The sequence below is a fragment of the Stegastes partitus genome, unplaced genomic scaffold (assembly GCF_000690725.1).
Source record: "Stegastes partitus isolate 25-593 unplaced genomic scaffold, Stegastes_partitus-1.0.2 Scaffold674, whole genome shotgun sequence".
Taxonomy (NCBI): domain Eukaryota; kingdom Metazoa; phylum Chordata; class Actinopteri; family Pomacentridae; genus Stegastes; species Stegastes partitus.
The window spans coordinates 199,641-223,897 of NW_007578405.1; the positions used below are offsets into that span (position 1 = coordinate 199,641).

The window sequence follows — 24,257 nt, forward strand, 5'->3', positions numbered from 1 at the left end:
GTTTTAGCTCCTACATGTATAACATGGTGTTTGGGGTGGAGGGTGTTTTTTTTTTTTGGCTTGTTTTAGTTCATTTTCATCCCTTTCACCCCTGAAGCACTTTATGTTACATTTCATTAATCGTTCCTAATGGGTAATCTAAAATTCAGTTGTTTTCTCACTCATTTTTATCCCTTTTTTTTTTTCTTTTTTACAGAAATACAACAACGACTGGTGGATCGGCCGCCTGGTGAAGGAGGGCTGTGACATTGGCTTCATCCCGAGTCCTTTGAAGCTGGAAAACATCCGACTTCAGCAGGAGCAGAAGAGAGGACGCTTCCATGGGTGAGAACAGGGATGAGAACAGGGATGAGCAAGCGCAAGGAGGAATAAGCAGCAGCCGATATTACCGAGACGACATGTGGATCAAAAGGGATAAAGGCAGAGTCGGCGGGTTCGGGTTTGTGTTGAGGAGAGAGCCACTTTAGGGATGAGTAGAGGCTGGCGGTTGAGCCGGCAGATAAGCAGGAAGTCAGGTGGATGAAAGCCAAGTTGTGTTGTGTGGTCCAGCCTCTCAGAGGTGTGCCTGGACCGCAGCCACCGCAGAATTTTCCATCAGATGGGGCGATGGGTTTCAGCCACCGAGGCGATTTATGATGCTCAGTGCTGTCATCTTTTCTCAGTTACAATGGTGAGAGAAAGAAAAAAAAGACTTGTCAACTTGAGTCATTTTGCTCTTCTGTTTAGTTTATATTCCAAAAAGCAATTTTGTTTGCAGCCTCAGTAACAGGCTGAAAGAAAATGTTTTTTTTAGGACATAATATGTGTTTTATAGTTAAAGAACAATGAACACGATGTACATAAGTTCACATCATATTCCAACCCATTATATGCTGTTTCTGTTCTATATTTCTTCGAGACTTGACAGGACAATATAAATAATACATTGGTACATAAATAGTACATATAATAGTACATAACATTTTGGTTCTTGCATACATCTGTAGTCCAGTGTTATATTTATTTATAGCTTCCTACTTTTAGTTTAAGACTACTGCAACACTATCATATTTGATTTAATTAAAACCACATCACTAATTTCAGTTTGATTGAAATGTTATTTACATCCAAGAAATATCATACTTTCCTGAAATGCATATTTTCCATCTTGAGCTTTCTATTTTTAAAACGTAGGCTGAGGAAAGTTTGTACCTCAGGGGAGCAGTGGTGTTTGACAGACAAATATCTCGCCTGATTTTACATTCTCTCTTTTTACTTCCTGTTATCAAAGCAGCAGTAAATCCAGTGGAAATTCCTCCTCCAGTCTGGGAGAAATGGTGTCCGGCACATTCAAGCCAAACCCAAACGCTGCAGGTCAGTCCCACATATACAAGTCTGTTTAGATGTGAGAGGAAACATTATTGTCAGGTTCACAATGGGAATGTCTGTCTTGGTATCTACTCAGTATTGTGATGCTTATTTCTATAAATCAAGTCTAGTATGCACATACTCACCTGATATTTCCTTTCTTTTTCAGGAAAACAGAAGCAGAAAGTGGTGAGTAAGACAACTTTATTTCAGTATTTTACATGGACCTTTGCTATAGCGACTTCTAATAATCATAATAACAAGGGCCACACAAAGTCAAAACTTTAAATGCTGGTGATAAATTATGATTAAAAATAATAGCAGAAAACCGTTGTCTAGAAGACATAGGATTCCTTAATACAGAAAGTATCAGCTGCAACATAGGTCACCCTTATGCTGCCAAAAACACTCAAACCCAGTGGGACATGAACACAGCACCTCTGGGGGTCCATGACATTGGCAGCGGATCCTTTAGGCCCTGTGGGTTGTGTGGTGGGACCTCTGTCGACCGGATTTGTTTCGGTGCATCCCGTGGATACTTGATCAGATTGGTATCCGGGGAGTTTGGAGGTCAACACATTGGGCTCTTGGTCCTGTTCCTCAAACTCATTTGTAAAGAGTGTTTGCGGTGTGACGGGGAACACAGTCCGGCTGGGGGAGGCTGTAGCCACTTGGGAGAGTGTTTGATCTGGAACTATGTTTAGTTGGTACGTGTCAGAGTAACGTCCACATGAATTCCAGGACCAAAGATTCCTCAGCAGAACATCCCACTGAAACAAGACAATGCAGAGTTAATTGTATGGAAAGCCACATTTTTTTTAAACATTATTTTTCTATTTAAATTTAGCTGCTATTACTTTTTCTCAAATCGAGATTTAAATCTGGGGTCTGTGGAAGCAATGTGTTTTACGTCAACCAGCAATGACTTGTTCGCCAGAGCTAAAGAGGGCAGCAACCCTCGAAGAGCCTGTGGTAGAAGAATCAGATCAAGTATTCAAGAAGGGTCTCTGGTGCTCCAGATGAAAAAGAAACTGAGAGGAAACTGAGAGGAGGAATTGCCATCTAAAAGAGACAAAACTTTCGCACTGTAGGTTTTAAGCATTCTGGGAAAAATAACTTTGGATGTTGTCTAACAGCCTTGGACAGTTGACAGGTCTGTTAATAGTAAGTCAGACGTGACAAGTCCTGTATTTTAGACTGAAAGGGACAGCCCTTTTGTTATCATTTAGATCACAGATTGTGTCCTATATCAGCATGTCATTGTTAGAGAAGTTGTACTTGATCAAAAATTGAGTTCTCAAATATAAAAATGAAAACAAGCAGATGTGTTAATAAATGTCAGCAGTGTTTGGATGAATCTGTCTACTCCTGGAAAACTGACTTTGAAATCAAGAATTCTTTTTCCTATATTTTGATTTATACTACCAAATCTCACCCAAGATTCCTGTTTGTTTTCAGTACCATTGTCTATATTTCTGCAGCATTTCAAGACAACTACAACAAGACTTGTTGGGATACTCATTGAACCTCTTGTAATTTGTTGACATTGCAGAGTAGAGTTTTATAGAACTTAGAACTGGGATAAAAGATACTGAGTTTATTGAAGCTGATGCCTTATGTTCCTATGACTAAAATAAATGTAGCATCGTTGTGCATTATTTCTGTTGCATCAAATTTGGCAGAGTTGCAGCTGAGAGTTTTTTAGAGCAGGTTCTACAACATCTGTGTTTGCTGATTGTTCATCTCTAATCTACAGATTTCATTAGGCTTGTTTGAAGATGTCAGTTTTTGCTGGAGTTTTTTCAAATATAATCCCGGGGATGGGGACAAAAAAACATGCTGTATTATTATTCATAGAGGTTGTTCATTTTGTCCTCATAGTTGTGGAGCTGTTACTCACTAAGTTTAGGGGTGTTTATTCAGGTGGAAATTTCTAAAAATAACCAAGGGCTTAAGGGTCTAATTAAGACTTATTCTTAGCTGATTATTACAAAAGTGGGCAACGATTGTCATGGAATATTACTTAGTGTATGGCATTTTTTCAACCTACTTGATGTTAGGAGACACTTGCTAATAATATCAAAGCCTGACTGTAGCTGTGTGCTTTCACCCCTCCAGGCCGAGCACGTGCCACCGTATGACGTGGTTCCCTCCATGAGGCCGGTTGTCCTGGTGGGACCGTCGCTGAAAGGTTATGAGGTAGGACTAGCACTGCTGCTCCTAAAGCCATCTGACGCAGCCTTTTTCTTCACAACAGAAATGTCTTCTTATGATGCTGATGCTATATAGCCAGTTTTCTATCATTACTCTGTGTGGTTTTGTACTAAAAATCTTCACATAAAACCTGTTGCCATGGTGGAAACAAAAGGATATTTGAAAGAAAATAAGGCTCACATTACAGATGGCTGAAACACACTTTCATTTGGCAATGAGATCTTTAATTCGCCACTGATGTAGGTGCAATAACTATCACGTTCCTTTTGTGACTTGACTTCTTCTCGGTGATAATGCATTCATTGTTGTTGTCCAGACTGACTAATGCCTTCTCAAATTTGTCATCGAGGTTAATTCCATTTTAAACAAGTTCCCTGAGATGTATCATAAAAATCAAAACTGCTTATTGATCATCAGTCGGAACCACAGCGCAAACAATAAAGGAGGCCGAGGAGGTGGTGGGAGCACTGAAGTCAGTTGTCATGGAATCGCAGTGCTCGCCTCCCATTCTGGTGTTGCCGTGGTAACAACCTTCTGGGTAAACTGCATCAGTCTGAAAAAAAAAAAGTGGAGCATGGTTTGAAATTAGAAACACAGAATTATGTGTACTGCACTAAAGGTTACAGAATTAGATTAAGGAATGACATTTTTGGGACGTTAATTATGTCACGCACCTTTCTGGTTCATTGTTTCTTTGTGATGGATCAGCACAATAATAAAGCTCATGCAAAAGCCTACAAGAGTCTTTGTTATTTAAAGTTTTTTGTTTGTTTTTTAAGAAACAACAACACAAATAAACAAGTAAATGAACATAAAACACATTGACAGGAACCTGAATAGACTTAGCAAAATAATAGCATCATCTCTCTAGTAGTCACTATATTACTTAATCAAAAGCCTGTTGCACAGTACTAGTCTTTGAAGGAGCTACTAAGAGACCAGATTTGGGAACCCCTATAGCTTACCTGGTTGAGTGGGTGACCCATGAACAGGGGTTGTAGTTCCCCATCGCAGTGGTCGTGAGTTCAATTCACGACAGTTTTCTCCCCCCTTTCCTGTCTCACTCTCTCACTGTCCTAAATAATAAGAAGCAAAAAGGCCAGAAAATATAATTAAAAAAAAAAAAAAAAAGAGAGACCAGCTTCAGTAGAACCCATTGATATTGGATATTTTTGGGGCGAATACTGATTTTACCATTACATCGGATGATATTGTTTATCTCATGTCTACATTAGAACCATATTGAAAAGGAAAAATGATTTATTAACTTCACAACAATGTATTCCATAAGCTAGTAAGCAACTTACCATGAAGACAGAGCTTGACTCCACACCACCGTTTGCCAAACTGTGAACTACTCTGCTACATGTGCTGCAGACAGTGCAGACTTGGAGCTGCTCTTCTAATCACACTTGAGATAATTTAAAAATAGTCTCATCACATAGTTTCATTAGCAGTGCAGCTCCGACTCCATTAATTGCAGCACATGTAGCAGAGTATGTATCACAACTGAGCAGATGATGTTGCAGAGTCGAGCAGTGTCTTAATTTAAGTTGCTAACTGGTTTGTGAGACACATTGCTGGAAGTTCAGTAAAATATATTATTTTATGTAAAAGAAAGTTTTCATATTGGCTTAGATTAGCAACATATAAACTATTGCCAATATATCTGTGATAGATCCATATTGATATAACCGGTCAACAGATATATGATCGAGTTCTACATTTTACAACTCAAACATGAAAACAAAACAACTGTCACTGTGGCACAAAGCAAACTCTTTTTACGTGTATGTTAATTAATTGAGAAAGAAAAATGAATTATCTGAAAATATCTCATGAAACATGATGCTCTCATTATACATCTTCTCCTTTTACAAAAGACAAAAAACTGATTCCAGACAAGCAAATATAATTCCTATTGTTATACCAAGCTGTCTGTCATAACTCATACAATGAGTTCTCTGTTGTTTACTTTGCCCACTCCTTGTATTCAGGCCTAACTTGACTTTTCCAGTTGTGAAGGATAACCATCGAGGCCAAGATAAAGCCTGCTAAGGCTAGAGTAAATGCTGATGTGGACATTTTAGGTAAACATGGTGTGTTCCTCAAGAAGCAAAGTTGAATTGATTTAGGCACAGATATACCTGTGTCTCTCTCCAGAAAGGCTGAACTCAAGGACAGGCCCAGATTGTATAGATTCAGGTGCATTCATGCCTTTTGTGTCTGCAAGATTTTGTATTGGCAGTGCTATTGTTTCAACTAGTGGTACAAAGTTAGCATCTGGTTACATTAATTACTTATATAGTGATAAATAAGATTCATGTGCACAAGCTTGTCTGAAGGGTGCTAAAGAAGAGCTTTAAGTAGCAACACCACAGTTATACCATTCGAAAAGGTGTTTTAAAAGTAAAAATTCATATTTTCACAAGACTTTACTAAACTAAATCTAAAGAAATACCTCCACTTTATGAGTTGTTGAACATAGTAAAAGCACTGTTTTTCATCTGACAACTGCTCCGTGCTTCAGCTCAAAGGACACGACGCCCCTGTCAGCCCTCACTGTGGCTGTCGAGCTCATTTGAACAAATCAGAGTGACAGCCGGCCCCGCCAAACACAAAGCTTCGCCCGTTTTGATTCACGTATCCGTGCGTCCATCGCCTTGAGTCAGACACCTCAAAGCAACAGGATGACCGAGTGTCTTTAAGGACGACTTTCTCAACAGAAGCTCTTCATCTTGAATTCCCACTTCGATTCAGAGCCTCGTATTCATCAGCCGAGGCTGTATCGTGGGCTGCACTTTCCATTGCCCCAATTCATCACCTGTGCATTGGTCTCTGCGACACCTCTCATTGTAGCTCTTAATCACTTTATTTAATGTGGCCCACGTTCTGCAGCCAGCAGGAGGAGGAAAAAAAATGTGTAGACAATTGCTCGTTCAAGTGTGTAACTCACAGGCCTGGCTCGGCGGCACCATCACAATGAGTTATATGTCCAGTCGCACTTATTTTCTGCTCTGTAGCGTAATTATTCAGCAAATGTGTAAAGATATTCATGTCATAGGCCTCTATAGGCTTCGGTGTCTTGTCTTCCTCTTTCCTTTTTAACTTGTCTTTTCCTCTCTGATCCAGGTGACAGATATGATGCAGAAAGCGCTGTTTGACTTCCTGAAGCACAGGTTTGATGGGAGGTGAGCAGTAAAAGTGAAGCAGCGCATCGTACAGTGCATCATCCCGCTGCCCGGTGCGCTCTTTATATATGACGTGTGTCCTGTGTTGTTGCAGGATATCCATCACAAGGGTAACAGCTGACATATCATTGGCCAAGAGGTCAGTACTAAACAACCCCAGTAAGAGGGCCATCATTGAGAGATCCAACACCCGCTCCAGCCTTGGTAAAACTACAGGAACTGTCTCACTCAATGATGTGCATGTGTTGTAGGTGTTGAGCCAGGAAATGATTTAGCAGTTCTTTATTCATAGTTGTTCTGCTGCTATGCATTTTTGTTTGTCCCCCACGTAGCGGAGGTCCAGAGTGAGATAGAAAGGATCTTCGAGCTGGCCAGGTCCCTCCAGCTGGTGGTTTTGGATGCAGACACCATAAACCACCCAGCGCAGCTTATCAAGACCTCGTTAGCACCCATTATCGTCCATGTTAAAGTGTCCTCGCCCAAGGTAAGATCCAAGAGATAGCAGATAGCTATCAGAGTTTCACACTTGCTGCCCTCCTCCAGCACTGGATGTAGTTTTAAAGCTGCAATTTGTAATATTTACTGCTCTTGGCTCCGTGGACAAGCAGAATAATATGTCAGTTTTACTTTAATTTACATTTCAAAGTGAAATATGAGGAAAGTCATCCAGGCAGTAAGGGAAAGTCTGAAGCAAGAGGCCTGACTGTTACGCTGTGTTGGGACTTATAGGAGGAGTGACAGGCGTGTTATTACTTGTGTTGGTTCGATTTTCTGGAAATGTGATTTGTATGTATGAAATGCAAAAATTTTTCATATAGCAGAATTAATGTTGAGACTAGTTTTGTGTTTCAAAGGCTGGAGATGGTGATAAAAATGCCAGTCAAGTTAATGGGGTGGCTTGTTTACATAGTTGCATGTCTTTGTAGCTGGCAGTTATTCCACATTTGGAGATGTGTCCTTGTGCTTCCCGCAGGTCCTGCAGCGGCTGATCAAATCGAGAGGCAAATCTCAAAGCAAGCACTTGAACGTGCAGCTTGTTGCGGCAGAAAAACTCGCACAGTGTCCTTCTGTGAGTACAAACTTCAAAACAATCTTTTAATTCCAGCAAAGCAGTAACTACTTAGTTTTATTCTGCAGCCACCAGTGGGGAAACTCTGAAAAGGAATCCAGATGCAGCAACAGCAGCTACACTTTCCTCTCTTTCTGTTCCCACCCCAGGAGATGTTTGATATTATTTTGGATGAAAACCAGCTGGAAGATGCGTGTGAACACCTGGCAGAGTACCTGGAGGCGTACTGGCGCGCTACACACACCTCACTTAGCACGCCACTCAACCCCCTGCTGGGACGCAATCTGGGCTCCACCGCTCTCTCACCGTATCCTGCTGCCATTCAGGTGAACTCTGTCAAGCTGAAGGGAGAAAAAAAAGTTGTCTGGTGTTATTCTCCTTAGGTGGTTGATTTAAAGTTTGATTTAAATCTGTGTGTTTATGTGTTTCTTGTCTGTAAAATGCTGTCACACCAAACTAGAACTTTACAGACATTAATCTCCTGATAGAAGGATATGTACCACAAAGTGAAAACCTGTGCTTCTGATTAATGTATGACACCCTGAAGTCACAGCTGAGATGCATGAATTATTGCCACAGTGAGATTTTTTTGCAACAAACTAAAAGCAATCCTCAAGTCTTTTGAGGAGCAAGCACTCTTCTACATTTCTGCAGTTTATATGTATTCTTTATTGATGGAGATCAGCAGCCATAGATGTCTTTAGTCAGTTAGAGTGTATTCTAATACTCATTTTTACTGCTGAATAAAAGGATGATCTCCAGTATATTACAGATACCTTAAATTTTGCCAGAATGTGGTGCAATAGTACAAATGTTTTATGTTGTGCTTCTACTCCCCTGAAGACTCTACAGCTCCACTGAATGTGAATTTCGGGAGAAAACTTCAAATACTCTATTTGAAATGAATTAATCACTCTAGAATGACTGGAGTGATTTTGCACTGGAATGCATCTGCTTTGAAAAGGAAAAAAAAATCTTCAAAAAAGATGAAAAAAACTATTTGAAACCTTTTTCATATGGTATATCTGAAGGCAAAGTCATCCAGAATAGTGTTTTGCCTTCAGATCTGGCTTTGCACTCACCAAACGGACCTTCGTGGTGCTGATTTAAATGATCAAACAAACCAACATTGTGTTTCATTTTGCAACCAAATCTTCACTTTTATCTTCTCTCTCCTGTTCCTCAATCATTTTGCTGTCTACATGTGAGGCTTGCATGACCACAACCGTTGTGTCTTGTAAATGGAGTAAAAAGAAAAATACTTGGTGTATCCAAGAACCGTTATAACTGAGCTGACGAATTCTATCAGACTGACTATTCTTGTGGGTTTGTAGAGAAAAATGAGAAACAAGTGAGTTCTTTTTGTGTCAAACAGCTGCAGCATATGTGTAACTTCACATTGCACTTCCTGTCACATGACTGTTGTGCAGGTGTGCATTAAAGTAAACTTTGACTTTTTAAGTCCCTGACATACAGCACTGTGAAAAAAATGTAAGTAAAAAATGCTGCCCTTAAAACCTCTTTCAGCTATACTTGTTTTTCAAAATACTCGGCAGACAGATTGTTCTTGATATCGCAGAAAACTTGCCTCAATTCTGTGGAATTGGGATGTTTTAGTTCCTTGTCTCACTTCATGTTATCACAGGCTGAAGGATCAGGACTTTGTGCGGCCCAGAATTCCCTGCTCTTCATCATTGTGAGGTCATTGCCATGCTGCAGAATGATTTTGGTACCAATCAGACGCTTCCTTAATGGCACTAAATGACAAATAGGAGTCTGATTGTGCTTCTCAGCATTGAGGAGACCACAATTTTTGACCAAACTTCATGTAGAGATATGCAACCTCCTGCTTCATTCTTCTTTGCTGCCTGCAGTACTCATCCTTGCATCTCTTTCTCTACCCTTCAGTAAACAAACTGCTTTTTTGTTGGAGCCAAATATCTCAAATTTTGACTCACGAGTCCAGAGCACCTGGTGCCTTTTTTTCTGTCCCCTGTCTGTTCTTGTGTTTTCACACAAAAGTGAGTCACTTGGCCACGTTTCTGCCAATTCCGAGCTTATGGCGCTGCTGGACATCATCCGAATTTGAAGGGGTGTCAGCTTGATGTTCATTCGTCTTGTGTGCTCGGCCAACCGCTGTGTCACCCAAACTCAACCTTCTTGTCAGCTGCTTTGTGCAAGAAACGGCACATTTGGAAACATGTGCTGGGAAATTTCTGCCTGTTTGAGTAAAAAAAAAATGTAATCAAAAGTAGTGTTTCCTAAAATATGCAAAACACATAAAACAGACATCTAAGACAAATGTTTTAATGATGCATATACAGTGCTGTGAATTGCATATTTGTCACACTTAAATGTTTCAGATCATTAAATAAATTTAAATATAGGACAGAGACAACCCAGTGCCAAATGAATTTGGTCATTTGGTAAATTGGTAGCTAAAGGGGCAGTTACTTTTTCACGTAAAGCAAGGTGGGGCTGGACAGCATTTTTCTTTAAATTAATGAAATCATCATTTAAAAACTGCATTTTGTGTTTTGTGGGTTATCTATGTCTAATTTCAAATAAATATAAATATTAGTTTGATGATCTAGAACAGAGGTACCCAATCCTGGTCCTCAAGAGCCCCTATCCAGCATGTTTTAGATGTCTCCCTCTTCCAACACACCTGATTCAAATGATCAGCTCATCATCAAGCTCTGCAGAAGCCTGATAACAATCCTGATGATGTGAATCAGGTGTGTTGGAAGAGGGAAACATCTAAAACATGCAGGATTGTGGTCCTCGAGGACCAGGATTGGGCACCCCTGATCTAGAACATTTAAGTGTGAGAAATGTGCAAAAATAGAGGACATCAGAAAGGGAGAAAATACGTTTTTCACAGCACTGTAAAGTGTCTAAAACTTTCTGCAGGGTTACGGATCATCTTCTTATACAATTAGGTAAAATGCTTGTATTGCAAAGGGGTTTGCATTCGATAAAACTAAGAAAATTTTATTTAATTGTTCAGTTTCACTAGTTTACACACCTTTTCCCACTTTAATATAATGTGAAACATCATGAATTATGCACAGTTGCTGCCTATAGTCTATTAAAGTGTTGTGTCAGATGCAAAACAAAGCAAAACACCATATGGAATCAGTGTTTGTTCTTTTTCCTCAAACAGGCCCAAAGAAACCGGAACAGCAACCACACAACGACAGACCACTCTCCCGTTGAGCGTCGCAGCCTGATGCCCGCCGATGAGAACTACCACAACGAGCGTGCACGGAAGAATCGCAACCGTCTGTCCTCAGGCTCACAGCACAGCAGGGACCACTCTCCCCTGGTGGAGGAGGACTACCAGGACCCCTACCAGGACTCTTACAAGCCTCATCGTAACCGAAGCTCCCCGGGAGGCTACAGCCAGGACTCCAGGCACCGGCTTTGAGTTACGAGCTGCCGTTAACAAAGTGTACGCCCGTGTTTCTCTAAACAACCACCAGTGAACACAAGAGCTGAGGTAGCTTTTCTGTAACGTGATAAATCTACTACACTCATGTGGACTGTAACAACCTCTTATTTCTGTGTAGTACCTCATATCCCCTTTGGCCTTGCCTCCTGCCAAATGGGCATTTGAACCTAAAAAAAAAAAGAAAAATAGAGAATCTTGCTCTTGCTTTGATGTGAACAAAGGACTGGATATGAAAGTAGCACAAGAGCAGAAAAGTTTAAAAGGGAAACTAAAGCTGGACCTGATTTGATTATATCCCAAACATGGCTTGTGAGTGAAATACACTAGCAAGTAGGAAATGTGGGATGTAGGCTCTTCTGGACCCTTCCCGCTATCTCAGCTGTTACTGTAGCATGCAGGTAGGACTGTAATTACAGTCTGACTCAAGCCAGACAGCATCCAGTGGTGATGATCAGCACAGAACTTGTTTGCACGCGTCCAGGAGCTGGTAGAAGCAGAGTATAATGCATCTTTAATACTCCTCAAGTTTGTGTGCCACTGTCCTCGATGTGAGTGTAATAAATCCTGTGAAAGCTTGTTCCCAAATCCAGAGTTTTACAATTTAGTTTTTTGTTTAGTTTTCCTTTTGGAAGTGACATGGATGGTGTTGTGTTGTTCTCTTCAGGGTTCATGCAGTAGCTTCACGTGTGCCCCCCTTTTGTTCTCTCTAAATGCCATTTTTCTTTTTTGTCATGAATCATATCACGACAGAGACATAAATCATGCAGATACTTATAAAATTCTCCAAACCTCAGGAACGAGAGGTCATTTAGACCTAGAAGTGTAGCGTTTATGTTCTCACCCATCTGATGGGGACTTTAAATTTTGAGCGTCATGTTAAATAGTTAAGAGATTTATGATTTAAGCTATTAAGATAGGGAAGGAACTCTGCCGGCGCAAGAGTCACGAGGATGGTCATGTGGCTAATGCAGGCAAGTTTTTCACATGCCGTGCGTTTATCAACTGCTGTTGTCTGTCATGTGTTTAGCAGGACATCATATGGAACTGACAGAATTGGATTTTAGTAAGTGACTTAAAATTGAGGGCTTCCATGTGTATATACAGTCAAAATAATTAACGGAAAGAAACATTTATGTCAACTTTTACTTTGAGTTTATTGAATTACATTCCATTTATCCATTCAGAGCCTTGCATACCTAAACCTTCCAATGTCTGATTAAAAAAAAGGTAACTTTTCTTTATTATTTAAGATTTTATGAAATAAATAACACTGAAACACTGTCATCAAGTAGCAATTTAACACGCCCCTCTTCCATATTTTCATCTTTTTCATTGTATTTAAGTTACATAAAAAGACTCCTGTTGAGTCCGAAACTGTCTAAAAGCACTTGGGCACTGCGCTGCCTTCGTCACAGTGTCTTTTACGTGCTACTTTCTTGGAAATGTAGAGCAGTTCCCTGCATTTTTGAATTTATATGTATGCTGCCAGCTAATACAGGATTAATATAACATTACCTTTTAATGACATATCCTTGTATCTTGTAATTTAATATTTAGATATTAAAAATCTCATTTTATTTTCAGTTCTTAGACCAGAGATCTCGTTGTGAAGTGATTCTGGGGGAAAAAAAGGAAGACCGACAAGGAGACTTCTGTTCTTACCTGCCAGCTTTTATTGTCGTCGTTTCCAAACGGTGGAGCATAAGCAACAATTTAAAAGATTTGAATACTGCCTGTGAGAGAATGATGCATTGATTAGAAGTTTGTGTGCACTGTCATTTTACAATTGTAATGAAATAAACTGCCCTTATGCTGTTGTATGGATAGCACTGTTTGTTTGTTCAAAAACACACACACACACACACCTGTCTTTGTCTCTATTTCCTTACCTATATTACTAGTTTTAGTACAAGAGGAGCACTTCAAAACAGTAATATAATGAGGAAAAAGCCTCAAGCTATTTCATTTAGTATCATAAGATAAGATAAACTTTATTAATCCCTCACCAGGGAAGTTTGCATGTTACCACAGCGAGAGGGACATAGAAGAAGCAAGACAATAAAAGTACAAGAAGGCTTTCCTATGAACAGATGAGACATGAAAAACGTACATATGAATATGCACAGGAATGGCATGATGGATAATGTACCCAAAAAAAGAGCACACCCTAAAGGGTGTGTAAAATTTTACGTGCAGAATAGTAGTGCTATAGTACTGTTATTATCATAAAAAATAAAATTGTTATATATATTAGCATAGAAGAAAACAATGAAGAATATAATATAATATAATATAATATAATATAATATAATATAATATAATAAAGTGTATAGCGCGATAGTGAAAGTGCGCATGCGCGAGATTGACAGCGCAGCGCACTTCACAACAGCCAGCTGACAGCAACCAGTTAGCCACAGCGGTTAAGCGTTTTGGTTTGGTTTCCGGCAATAACCCAACCGTCGTACCTACATTTGCACCGTCTGAGAGAGCCGTAGTCGGTATTAATTCACACAAGTATGGCGGTTGTACGTAAATGCTCTGACAGCTCTTCGTCGGTGTAGTTAGCGAGCTAGCTAGCTAGGTAAAGTTGATAGCACTGATATCACTAACGCTAGCTAGCTAAGTTACAGCGGATTCTTACAAGCTGGCATCGAAAAACTCCGCCGTCAGCCATGGGGATATTATTTACGAAGCTATGGAGGCTTTTTAATCACCAAGGTAAGCTCGGTGTCGTGGCTTTTATCATGAAACTGTCGAAGATGTGGGAGCTCTGTGGGCTCGGTGGTCAGTGAAGGCCCGCTAGACTGCTCCCTTCTTAGAAACCAGCTTTCTATCCATTACGGTGTATAAATCATACCGACATGTACATCTGTCTGTGTGGTTTTATTGTTTTTATCACTGCTTACAGCTCGGCTACATAACGTTATTAAGGTTTCGTCTTTTATCTGGTGGGGAATGTAGTTTTCCACAAGCTCACAGCACCGTTTGTGTGTTAACTTTGTGTTTGATTATTTATGAAGTGCAGGTACATGAAGCCAAGCAGATCCCCGGTTAGTGATCTTGAAACAGTAAACAGCTCATTGCGAAACCTGTGTAACACGAACCCCGACGTATGGTCCAGTGGTGACCGGTATTGTGAGTGGAGATGGCTACACAAACAGAGCACAGTGAAGGCAGCTACATCAGCACAATGCTCGGGCCAGTAAGGATCAATGAATGACTCTGGAGTGAATCACACCGACTCTGTGCCGTCAGTGTAGTCGTGTCATCGTGTCAGTGTTAGTCAAGCATGCAGGTAACTCCGGAATCCATTCATACGTGGCTTCTCTAAATCATACATCATCACATTTTGATTGTACATGTTTAGTTAGTTAGGACAAAGCAGGTGGCGCATGCCAGTCAGCTGTGAACAGAAATGCTGTAAACTAGGGATACAACTGTTTTATTTCAGTCAATATTTATATTTTTGATAAGTTTTAATGACCTGTGTTTAATAACCAGGAGGGAAAATGTTTCATTTGAATGTAGCTGCTTTACTTTGAATTTAACCACTTGTTAAACACCCTATTTTTCAATTTACACAGGTAATCATTTTATTGTTAACCTTAATGAATAAAACACGCATAAATAAATTATACACATATTCAAGGATAAGGAGATGATTTCTCTTTGATACATATGAATTTAAGAAAGCAGTTAAAGCCTAGAGGCTTATGACAGGTGCCTGTTGCGAAGTAGCTTCACAATACTAAGTTGAAGGATCATAGTGGCTATCTGGGACTGGGTATCACTGGATGTGGACCCTGGACCAGCCACCACATACAGCCTTCAGTCCAGTCCTAGGAGCTGGCCACTGGAAATGCATTGCTCTGGTGGAGTGAGGCACAGGATCATGGGTGTTTTTAGGCCAAGAAGTGTACCCTGCAATCGCTGGTCCCCACCAGATGCAGCCTCCACCAAGGGAGGTCTGCACGGGCGGATGGGGATGACGAGAGGCACAAGTGACTGTGGACTAACAGACCTGCACAGAAGTCACAGGGAAAGTGACAGAGGGCAAAGGGGTGTTATCGAAGGGCATGATAGACTGCAGGAAGGGAGCACACTTAAAGTTGTTCATGAAACGGATCTTTGTATATTCATGATGGTTTGCAACTGATGCATTTAAGTAAAGCCATTGTTCCAGTTGCTACTAACAACATGAACCTTCAGGCGCAGTGATTTTGCAACAAAAATCTCTACAATGATAGTGAGGGTGTCAGACAGAAAGGTTTATTAGCTGTTTGATTACCTGTGAACTTTGCTCTATTTTGCTTTTACCCAACCAGTCCCTGGAGTCTGTAAAGCTTTTATTGTAACCCCTGGATCTAGGCCCAGATGCACTTCTAAGTCCCAGGAAGACTTACCATGGGTGTCCCCAGCTGATTCATTCAACCCAGAGGAACAACAGAAGTTCATTTACAGAGATGAGGGCATGTGATTAGACATTACAAACCTGGTAGTCTTGACAGTTTTTTTTTTTTTTTTAAAGGCTTCAGGGCAATGGTAGAAATTAAGTGTCATAGTCACAGTACTGAGCCACTGGTGGTTTTCACGTGATCTTTGTTGGTTTGGTCTGAAGTATTTACATTACTGTCAGTTTTGTTTTGTTTTTTTAATGGATGCTAGCTAATCTATCTCACAAACATAGCAACAGGTGAAGTACACACTGTAGATATAGACACACATCCATACACAAACAAAACACATTCATAGTTACAGTATGGGGAACGAGAGTTTTAAAATTTCTTCTAATCTTATCAGTTTAGATAATTTATTGTTGTTTAGGATATTTTTTCAAGGAAAAATGCACTAAGTTTGCCAGTTCAACCTTGTCGAAATTGTCTTGTTTTTAATAGTAAAATGACTGTCTTCAGAGTCTGTACAGTTGGTCAGACAAAACAAGCAAATGTAAGACATCACGTTGAATTTTAAGAGTTCACAGTTTTTGCTCCAGCTTCTTCCAGTTGCTCTGAAACAGACAATGTAGTGGGCTTTGTGTTACGTCTATGCATGCGACCTGTTATTTTGGCAAAAGTTACATGTTTGCAGAAATAAGGTTTCTCCTTGTCTTCTTCCTTGTGTTCTATTTTATGCAGGTTCAACATTGTAGAGTGGCATCAAGTCTCACATTTTGACCTTGTGCAAATCTGTTTGTGTCTGCTTTCGCTTCCTCAGTTTTGTAAGGTTTTAGTTTTCCTTTACCAGCTGCAGGCCAACTGTATGTGATAATTCTGTATGCGCACATCAAGTTTCAACTCGCAGAAAATAAAATTTATAGGATTCACACAGGTTGTGGACTTTCACATAGTCTTATGGTATGTTGCAGACAGGTTAGCTGAGGGTTCCTTGTATTGCATTGTAGAAAAGTGTGGCACTTTATAGATCTAGTTACATGGATATGCGTGAACTACTGTGAATTGTATTTGTTAACCAGCTTTCTTTGACTGAACAGTCCACTTAGGAATTACAAGGCACATATAAATTATTGTACATTTACTGTTATTAATCTCCAATGTCAGTTTAAAAAGAGTGAAGTGATCTCTATATGTTTTGTGTTGTTGAACATAAAAGAGTCTACAGTCGACAGTGCTTACATGCTTAGGGTTTTACATTATGAAGATAATACTATAATTGTAAATTAAATGTTTGGTTTGATGTATGGATTTCATAGCTGTGAAAAAGTGTAATTTAAATGCATTTATTATTTCGTCTTGAAAGCAGTAATTTGATGTATTTTCAACCTGAAAGAGTTTTAGCACAATACCTAAAAGACACTTGGAGCCTTTGCCCTGTAATCTCACATCAGCAGAAGACCAAATACATCCCTGGTGTGCATGAATTTGTGTGTTTGTTGTGTGATGCTCTGCTTTTCCATAGACCAAACATGCCGATTATTCTGATAAGCTGTTCTTAAATACATGTAAAAAAGCAGAGCAGTGTAGGTAGAGTGTGGGTTAGATACCATGCCGTCATGCTCTACTTCTCTTGATTACCCATTTGGCCATAACTAATAATACCAACCAGTGTTTGTTCCTCTTCTGTCTTTAAGTCTCTCTCTCTTATCACAGGACCTGAAACATAGCAACTGCATTAGGTTCAAGACATTAAAAGAGCCCTCAGTGCTGTTGTTGCTTGAAGCAGGGTATTATATCAGGAAAAAAAAGATTTATAGAAAAGCAACCAGCAGTTTGATCCCACATGCGGTGCCGTCTTTTTTTTCTTTTCTTTGTGCTTACTATAGAACATCTTACTATTGTCTTGCCACTTCAGCGTATCAACAGCAAGAATACAATCGATCGTAGTTGTCACATCTTGTTTGTCTGTTTCACAGGTAAAGCCGCTTTGTGTGTTAGACAGACACTCTGTGTGCCATCTCCACCGCTGCTGCTACTTTCGGCCCGATAGTACAAGCTTGCTTAAGACCACCCACTAACTCATCTGTGAAAGTACACTGTTCACAGCACCACAATGTCCCAGTGATGCTAGACGTGTGAAGCTACACGATTTGGTACCAAAGGATAGTGCTGAACACAAACAAGGCTGTTGTTTGGATCTGTCAGTGCAGTTCCACATCAAAAGACATCTTTTAAACAGATTACTTGGCTGGGTTTACATAAGAGTGATAGATCAGTCAGTCCTTAGCAGTTAACCCACATCTTGATGTCACTGTTGATCTGTGAATTCTTTGTGTCTGTATTGCCTTTCAGAGCACAAAGTTATTATTGTGGGCCTGGACAATGCTGGCAAGACCACAATTCTTTACCAATTGTAAGTATCCACATGTGGCACTTTCAGTAAGCTTCCTTTTACGTCCCACAATTTTTGCAATCCATGTTATTCATAAGAAGTGGTCATTTTGTGACTTTTGCTTGTGTCACCTGTAACATATAAAGAGATTGTTTTCTATTTTGTATTTTCTAGTTCAATGAATGAGGTTGTGCACACTTCCCCTACGATTGGGAGCAACGTGGAGGAGATTGTCGTCAACAACACTCATTTTCTTATGTGGGACATTGGGGGCCAGGAATCTCTTAGGTCATCGTGGAATACGTACTACACGAACACAGAGGTAATAAAGGTTATAATGGTTCACTGCGAATAATTACAATCAAAGAACTGTTTGAATTGTAGCAAGACTGGTAAATTGGCCAGTCTGAATTATCAGCTTTTATTAATTTTTTTTATTGTTATTGTATTTGCGAATATGCTGGCTAGTAAGTAATGACACGTTGCAGTAAAGGTAAAACATAAGTCTGATGTTGAGAACACTGACTGTTTAATTTTTCAACTGTAAAAGGTCCTGCTCAGTAAGTATGTTGATACCAATCATGGTTTAACGTTGTTTCTTTACATTAGGTGTTCAGGCTTAAAAAGATTTCTTTTAGCATTAATAACGTATTCTTTTATAACATATATATATTAAACCTTCTGCCTTGTACCCACCAGTATGGGTAATTTTATAGACAGATATCCCCCCCTCCAATTCTGTCCACACAACATTTTACAAAATATCTTCACACAAATGAGACTGCTAGAACACCTGCAAACGTCCTAATAATCTTTCCACCATTTCTGTGAACTCTAAACCAAGGATGCTTTAGACCAGCGGTCCCCAACCTTTTTTGCGCTACAGACCGGTTTTATGTAAGAATTTTTACTACGGACCGGTCATGGCACACAACAAAAAATAATATTTTTTCTATTAAAAAGTTTTACAAACAAATAAACTTAGTTGCTAAATATGTGTTTAGTTGTTCTTCTGTCTCAGCATTGAGTCTCTCTCACTTTCCAAAGAAGCTTTCCGGAGACATTTGTTTTTTTTATACATTGCGGCAGCGGTTAGACTGACGGCTTCGTTTAACGGCCGAGCATGAAAACTGACAGTCAAGTGCAGGAAACAAGCATAGTCAGAAGTGACGGGAAGACGATCTAGCACTTTTTCAAAGTAAAACACCCTGTAGACTGCACTGAAAATAAAAATAAAACAATAAAATGTGGCCCTTTCTGTGTGGCCTGGTACCGGTCCGCGGCCTGGTGGTTGGGGACCGCTGCTTTAGACCAAGTAATATTGGGCACAGCAGAAGCAGAGGTTTTTGTGTGCTGGTGAAGTGGTGCAGCAATGACAAGTTAGGTTATAAACCTGTAACCACTAGTGCTAACCACATGTAAAGACATCAGTATATGTATTTATGTCTGTTATTGTTGCTTCAGGCACTTGCTCATCACATAAAACAGTCATCAGTGTTTAAGATTTGACTTCAATATTACTTGCTGTTTTACATGTTTACACAGACACACACACACACACACACACACACACACCTGAGTTTTTAAAAATCTTCACTTTGGAAGGAAGAAAAAATATCAGATCTCTGAAAAGGAGAAGAAAATGTTTATTTTCTCAAATTTCTGTAATGATGTGGACAAGACCCAAATATTACTTAGGCTATAGTTACAGTGTCACTGCACCATATACTGCACCACATACCACGATATATCATTCTACATCAATTTCTAAATAATTGAGAAGATCTGCAGAAACTGAATGAACCCATTATATTGCAGTTATATGGCTGGATATATGGGGCTGTGCCTGTGGTTTGGCAAGGCTGAGATGCAGTGTTCTTTTATTAATTGCCCTTTATTTCTTTCTTTATTGTCTTTCCTCGGCAGTTTGTAATTGTGGTGGTTGACAGTACAGACAGAGAAAGGATCTCTGTGACCAAAGAAGAACTCTACAGAATGCTAGCACATGAAGTGAGTATCAGAAATACTGCATGTTATTACATGATTTTAGTATTTTTGTTACGTGCTTTCACGTTTATGATTGGCAATTCATATATAACAATCATCTTTTTTAATATAAATCTTGTTCTGGTGTTTGACAAATGACATGTAATGTCAACACATAATAGAAAATTGCATGTTTTGAATTTTCTTAAGTTTCAGTGAGAAATATTGCTTTAAAAGGGCATATGTTATTAACTGGATTCCAATCTACAGCTTTTAGCATGACAAACAGCACTTAAACAAGCATCTGTGCTAATTTTTTAAAAGCTTAAGTCAGGAAATGCATGTTTATTTTAAGGACCAGTGTGTAGGATTTAGTTGTATTTAGTGGTGAGGTTGCTAGTGTCAACCAACTGAATGTCTCTCAGTTTCTAAGTGTGTAGGAGAAGCTATGGTGGCTGCCACTTCAACAAAAAACAGGAAATGCCTTCTTTAGCCCGTGTTTGCTTCATGTGTTCTGGGCTGCTGCAGGACTCTGTGGATGAGAACCCTCTCCCTGTGTTACTTCAGTGATAATGAAGATGATAATACACTAATGAAAACACAACTGTGAATAGTGTTTTCCATTTCTATGTATGTATGAGCCCCCAAATCCTACACGCTGGTTTCTAATTTGTTAAGAAGAATGTTCTCAAATTTTGCTTTCGATACACAAAGCAAAAGTGAATTTACCCAACAATGTGAAAGTAAAAACATTGTGCTCAATGAATGACAAAGAAAGGGAAACCACTAACTCCACAGAAGTTTGTTTATTTAAGTAAGCTTATTCAGTCCACTGAGGACATCCTCCTTGGTTCATATTTTGTGGTTTAAATTAAATAAAGGGACATATCTAATTGATTTGGACTTGCTTTGGGATTTGCATAACAGTTAAACAAATGGACAAACACAAGTAATGCTAAGTGTTGAGTAAGTTGTATGATTCTACTTTGAAGCAGTCTTTAGGATGAAGACTTATTTGAAAATTGAAGTCACAGGGCATCATGTAAATGTAAAAACAGGTGGCCACATCTACAAATTCCACTGCCTGACATTCACATGTATCAACAAATCTTAATGTGAAAGACTAATGCTGTTAACAAGCGATCTGAAATGGGATGTTTTCTGGTGCAGATTTTAGTTTTTATTTTTAAAAAACTCATTTTTCATTTTGCCTTTATTGATCAGAGCAGTGGAGAGAGACAGGAAAAGGGAGGGAAGAATGGGGAAAGATCTGCAGCAAATGGCCGTGGACGGGAGTAGATCCCACGACCGCTGCATCAGAGACTATAGCCCTTGTTTGTGGGGCGGCGTCTTATCTGGTTGAGCTACTGGGGCACCCTAGATTTTAGATTTTTTTCAAACATTGTGGAAGTAAAACCCTCAGCTTTAGCGATGGACCCCTTCAACTCAAACTCTTCAAAGATATAATTTTGCAGAAAATGTCAAAGGGATGTCTGTTCTCATACATTATGCCATCATATGTCTTTGAAATAAAAAAAATCTACATTTTCTTACCCTGTCTTCTTGTGATTCCTCTTCTCTGCCCTGCAGGACTTGAGAAAGGCAGGACTGTTGATCTTTGCCAACAAGCAGGACGTGAAAGGTTGCATGTCTGTGGCTGAGATCTCCCAGAGCCTCCAGCTTACCTCTGTCAAAGACCACCAGTGGCACATCCAAGCCTGTTGCGCCCTCACTGGGGAGGGGTAAGAACTGTATTTACAAGTAGCTTCCATGTATACGCAAAATGAATGAATGTGTGGCTTTAACCTTTGTTGTATTACAGTATGCATACAGAGTTTTGGTTTTTAATGCTTGTTTGTCTTCATTTTATCCCGCTCTCTTCCACATCCCCGTTCCTCCACGGCATTCCCACCTTCTCGTTCCCCTCCAGGTTGTGCCAGGGTCTGGAGTGGATGATGTCACGGCTTCGTGTGAGATGATGACCTTGATGGCTTTGATTAGGAGTGCACCCTTTCTGTCGTTTTTTTTTTTTTTTTTTTTTTCCTGCCTCCAGACTTGAGAATGGGGTTGGGGTCAGTTGATGGACGGCCCCCCCTCCTCTTTCCTGTGGAGCCGATGTGGGCAGAAGCTGCCCGGACATTCTATTCTTCTGTAATAATTTATTTTACAAAAGACGTCTGAACTGAGAACAAAAAAAAAAACTTGACCTTTTCACAAGGACATCGGACAACAAAGACTCAAATTATTTAAACTGAAATTTCTGCACGGTTTTCCTTTCAGCAAAACACAGAGGTCAGCGGAGTGTCTGACGTGGAACTGTACATGGACTTATTCTCCAGCTGTGTGTGAGTCTAGCCCACGGTGGCCTTGCAGTATTGCCGGACTGGCTGTGGTGGTTTTTATTGCCCCCCCTGTGTGTACAGTCCAGTATTCTCTTTTAACTTGGTGCCTGCAGCAGAATGTTCAAATGGTGACTGAAAAATGCAGACGGGAGGGTAAAATCACAATATGCCCTCTTCCTTTCAGTCCCTATGAATAATCACTGAAATAAAGTGTTTTTATCTGTTTCAGGTGAATTGCATTGTGTCTTGAATGAGTGTTTCTTTCAGGTGACTCACTAGATTTCTTCTTTACGATTGACTTCTATAGCCACAACTATATTGAGTTTTGTGTATCTAAGTTATTCTTTTTTTAGTTCTTTAGGGAGCAGAATGTGTCACATGAGCTCGTGGGTCCTGATGCTTTTCAGGGAGCATGATGAGCAGCTACAGAAGTAGAGTCCATAGAGTCCATAGAGTAAGAGGGATTCAGGAAGAGAAGAAGAGACCAGGCCCAAAATGTAAGCAGCCCACAGTGAGTGTTGAGTGCAGAATAGTAAGGACTTGTGTAGCAGAGTTGTTGCATTCAAAGGAGGTCAAGTTTAAATGAATGAGCAGCAAACTGAAACCAAAGTCAAACTCTGTTTTAGAGTTTGTATTCTGATGCCTCCACTGCCTCACTTCGTTTGTAGGCTTGACTCCTCCGCGGCAGATCTGTTGTCATGGTAATGTCGCTGTGAGGCAGTCCCTTTTTACAAAGTCAGCAAACAGCCCTTCCATCAACCACAATAAAACTTTGACTTGTGATTATCCTTCTGTAACAACTTGCTTCCCTGCATTTTGCCTTATGTAACATCATGCCTAAAGACACCTTTAACAGCATGATTTTTAAAAAAAAAATGTCTTTAACTTTAAGCTTTCTGTTTTGCTGTGAATTGAAGCATTACTGAATATTTTCTACTTCAACATGCATAATGTATAGAATGATCACAAGAAGCACCAAGCCCACTGATTTTTTTTCTTTTTCAAATCAACCAACTCTACTTTTTCAGATTTAGCTCATAGGCAAAACGATCTACAGTGTAGCTTCTTTAGAACGTTGGAAATACAAATGAGTTACCACCAGCTCTTACTAGTTTAACACAAACCTTCTGCGTTAACATCATGGCCTCACAGGAAAACTGAGCTGAGGAAAAGACCATGATATATGTGTAAAAGTGCTGGGAAATTTCCAGGAACGGGACCTTATGGTAGCACTTTTACGGTCAGATTTTGTGTAGTCTTTAATTTTTCTCCCACCTATTCAAAATCGGTTCTGTATTTATTGATGTGCATGTTTGAAAAGATGTGTTAGGTATGTCATTGTTCTTAAAGCTCTGGTCTGACAAGGTTTCATCTTCAATTGAAACATTGTCAGTTGTTTTTAGAAGTTGGCTTTACTGTTGTGAAGTTGTTGTAGCAGGTAAGTCAAACCCAAATAATTCCCTCTCAACAAAATGCCAAAACCTAAAATAAATACTTGTAATGATTTTTTTGAAATACTACAATTTTGTATCTATTTGCCAAGAATCCACAGGGCAGAATTGGAGACCTGTGTGTCCTCAGTTTATTTTGAGTGATGTATCAGTGATGTGTCACCACAAAGATGCGTTTGGAAATGACATCGTGTTTGTGCAGGTCCAATACATGCTTAGCAAGTACTAGCCAACCCAGGACATCACTCCCTTCTTTTAGTGTTAGAAAGGTTAGAGCAGATGTGTATCTTCATCTGGAAACAACAACCTATCCTGTTCCTGCAAAGTCACACCATGAGAGACCAGTTGGTTTAATTTTAGGCTTCTTACGTCACTAAAATCCATCGTTTTCTTAGGTGTTGGTGGGCTAATATTTAC

The 24,257-nt window shown here is 39.7% G+C and overlaps 2 protein-coding genes across 2 annotated transcripts in view; both read left to right on the plus strand.

Moving 5' to 3' along the window:
• cacnb4a (calcium channel, voltage-dependent, beta 4a subunit) overlaps positions 1-11,258 on the plus strand; it is a 46,790-nt gene extending 35,532 nt beyond the window's left edge. Inside the window, exons 5-14 of the mRNA XM_008290452.1 lie at positions 197-324; positions 1,274-1,353; positions 1,517-1,536; positions 3,466-3,546; positions 6,694-6,752; positions 6,847-6,956; positions 7,085-7,236; positions 7,726-7,821; positions 7,971-8,156; positions 10,988-11,258. Coding sequence (XP_008288674.1) covers positions 197-324; positions 1,274-1,353; positions 1,517-1,536; positions 3,466-3,546; positions 6,694-6,752; positions 6,847-6,956; positions 7,085-7,236; positions 7,726-7,821; positions 7,971-8,156; positions 10,988-11,251 — 1,176 coding nt within the window. The 3' untranslated portion in view covers positions 11,252-11,258. The remainder of the gene's footprint in view (positions 1-196; positions 325-1,273; positions 1,354-1,516; positions 1,537-3,465; positions 3,547-6,693; positions 6,753-6,846; positions 6,957-7,084; positions 7,237-7,725; positions 7,822-7,970; positions 8,157-10,987) is intronic.
• A 2,386-nt stretch (positions 11,259-13,644) lies between these two features.
• arl5a (ADP-ribosylation factor-like 5A) lies at positions 13,645-22,626 on the plus strand. The gene is made up of 6 exons (XM_008290451.1): positions 13,645-13,993; positions 18,022-18,082; positions 18,236-18,383; positions 19,988-20,071; positions 21,638-21,789; positions 21,978-22,626. Exons 1-6 carry the CDS (start codon positions 13,948-13,950, stop codon positions 22,024-22,026), a joined length of 540 nt encoding a protein of 179 aa, XP_008288673.1. The 5' UTR covers positions 13,645-13,947; the 3' UTR covers positions 22,027-22,626.
• Positions 22,627-24,257: the final 1,631 nt, after the last annotated feature.

Coding starts and splice junctions, on each gene's coding strand:
- arl5a (XM_008290451.1), top strand. CDS start 13,948: ATGGGGATATTATTTACGAAGCTATGGAGGCTTTTTAATCACCAAG. Junction 13,994..18,021: donor GAGGCTTTTTAATCACCAAG/GTAAGCTCGGTG, acceptor ATTGCCTTTCAG/AGCACAAAGTTATTATTGTG. Junction 18,083..18,235: donor ACCACAATTCTTTACCAATT/GTAAGTATCCAC, acceptor TGTATTTTCTAG/TTCAATGAATGAGGTTGTGC.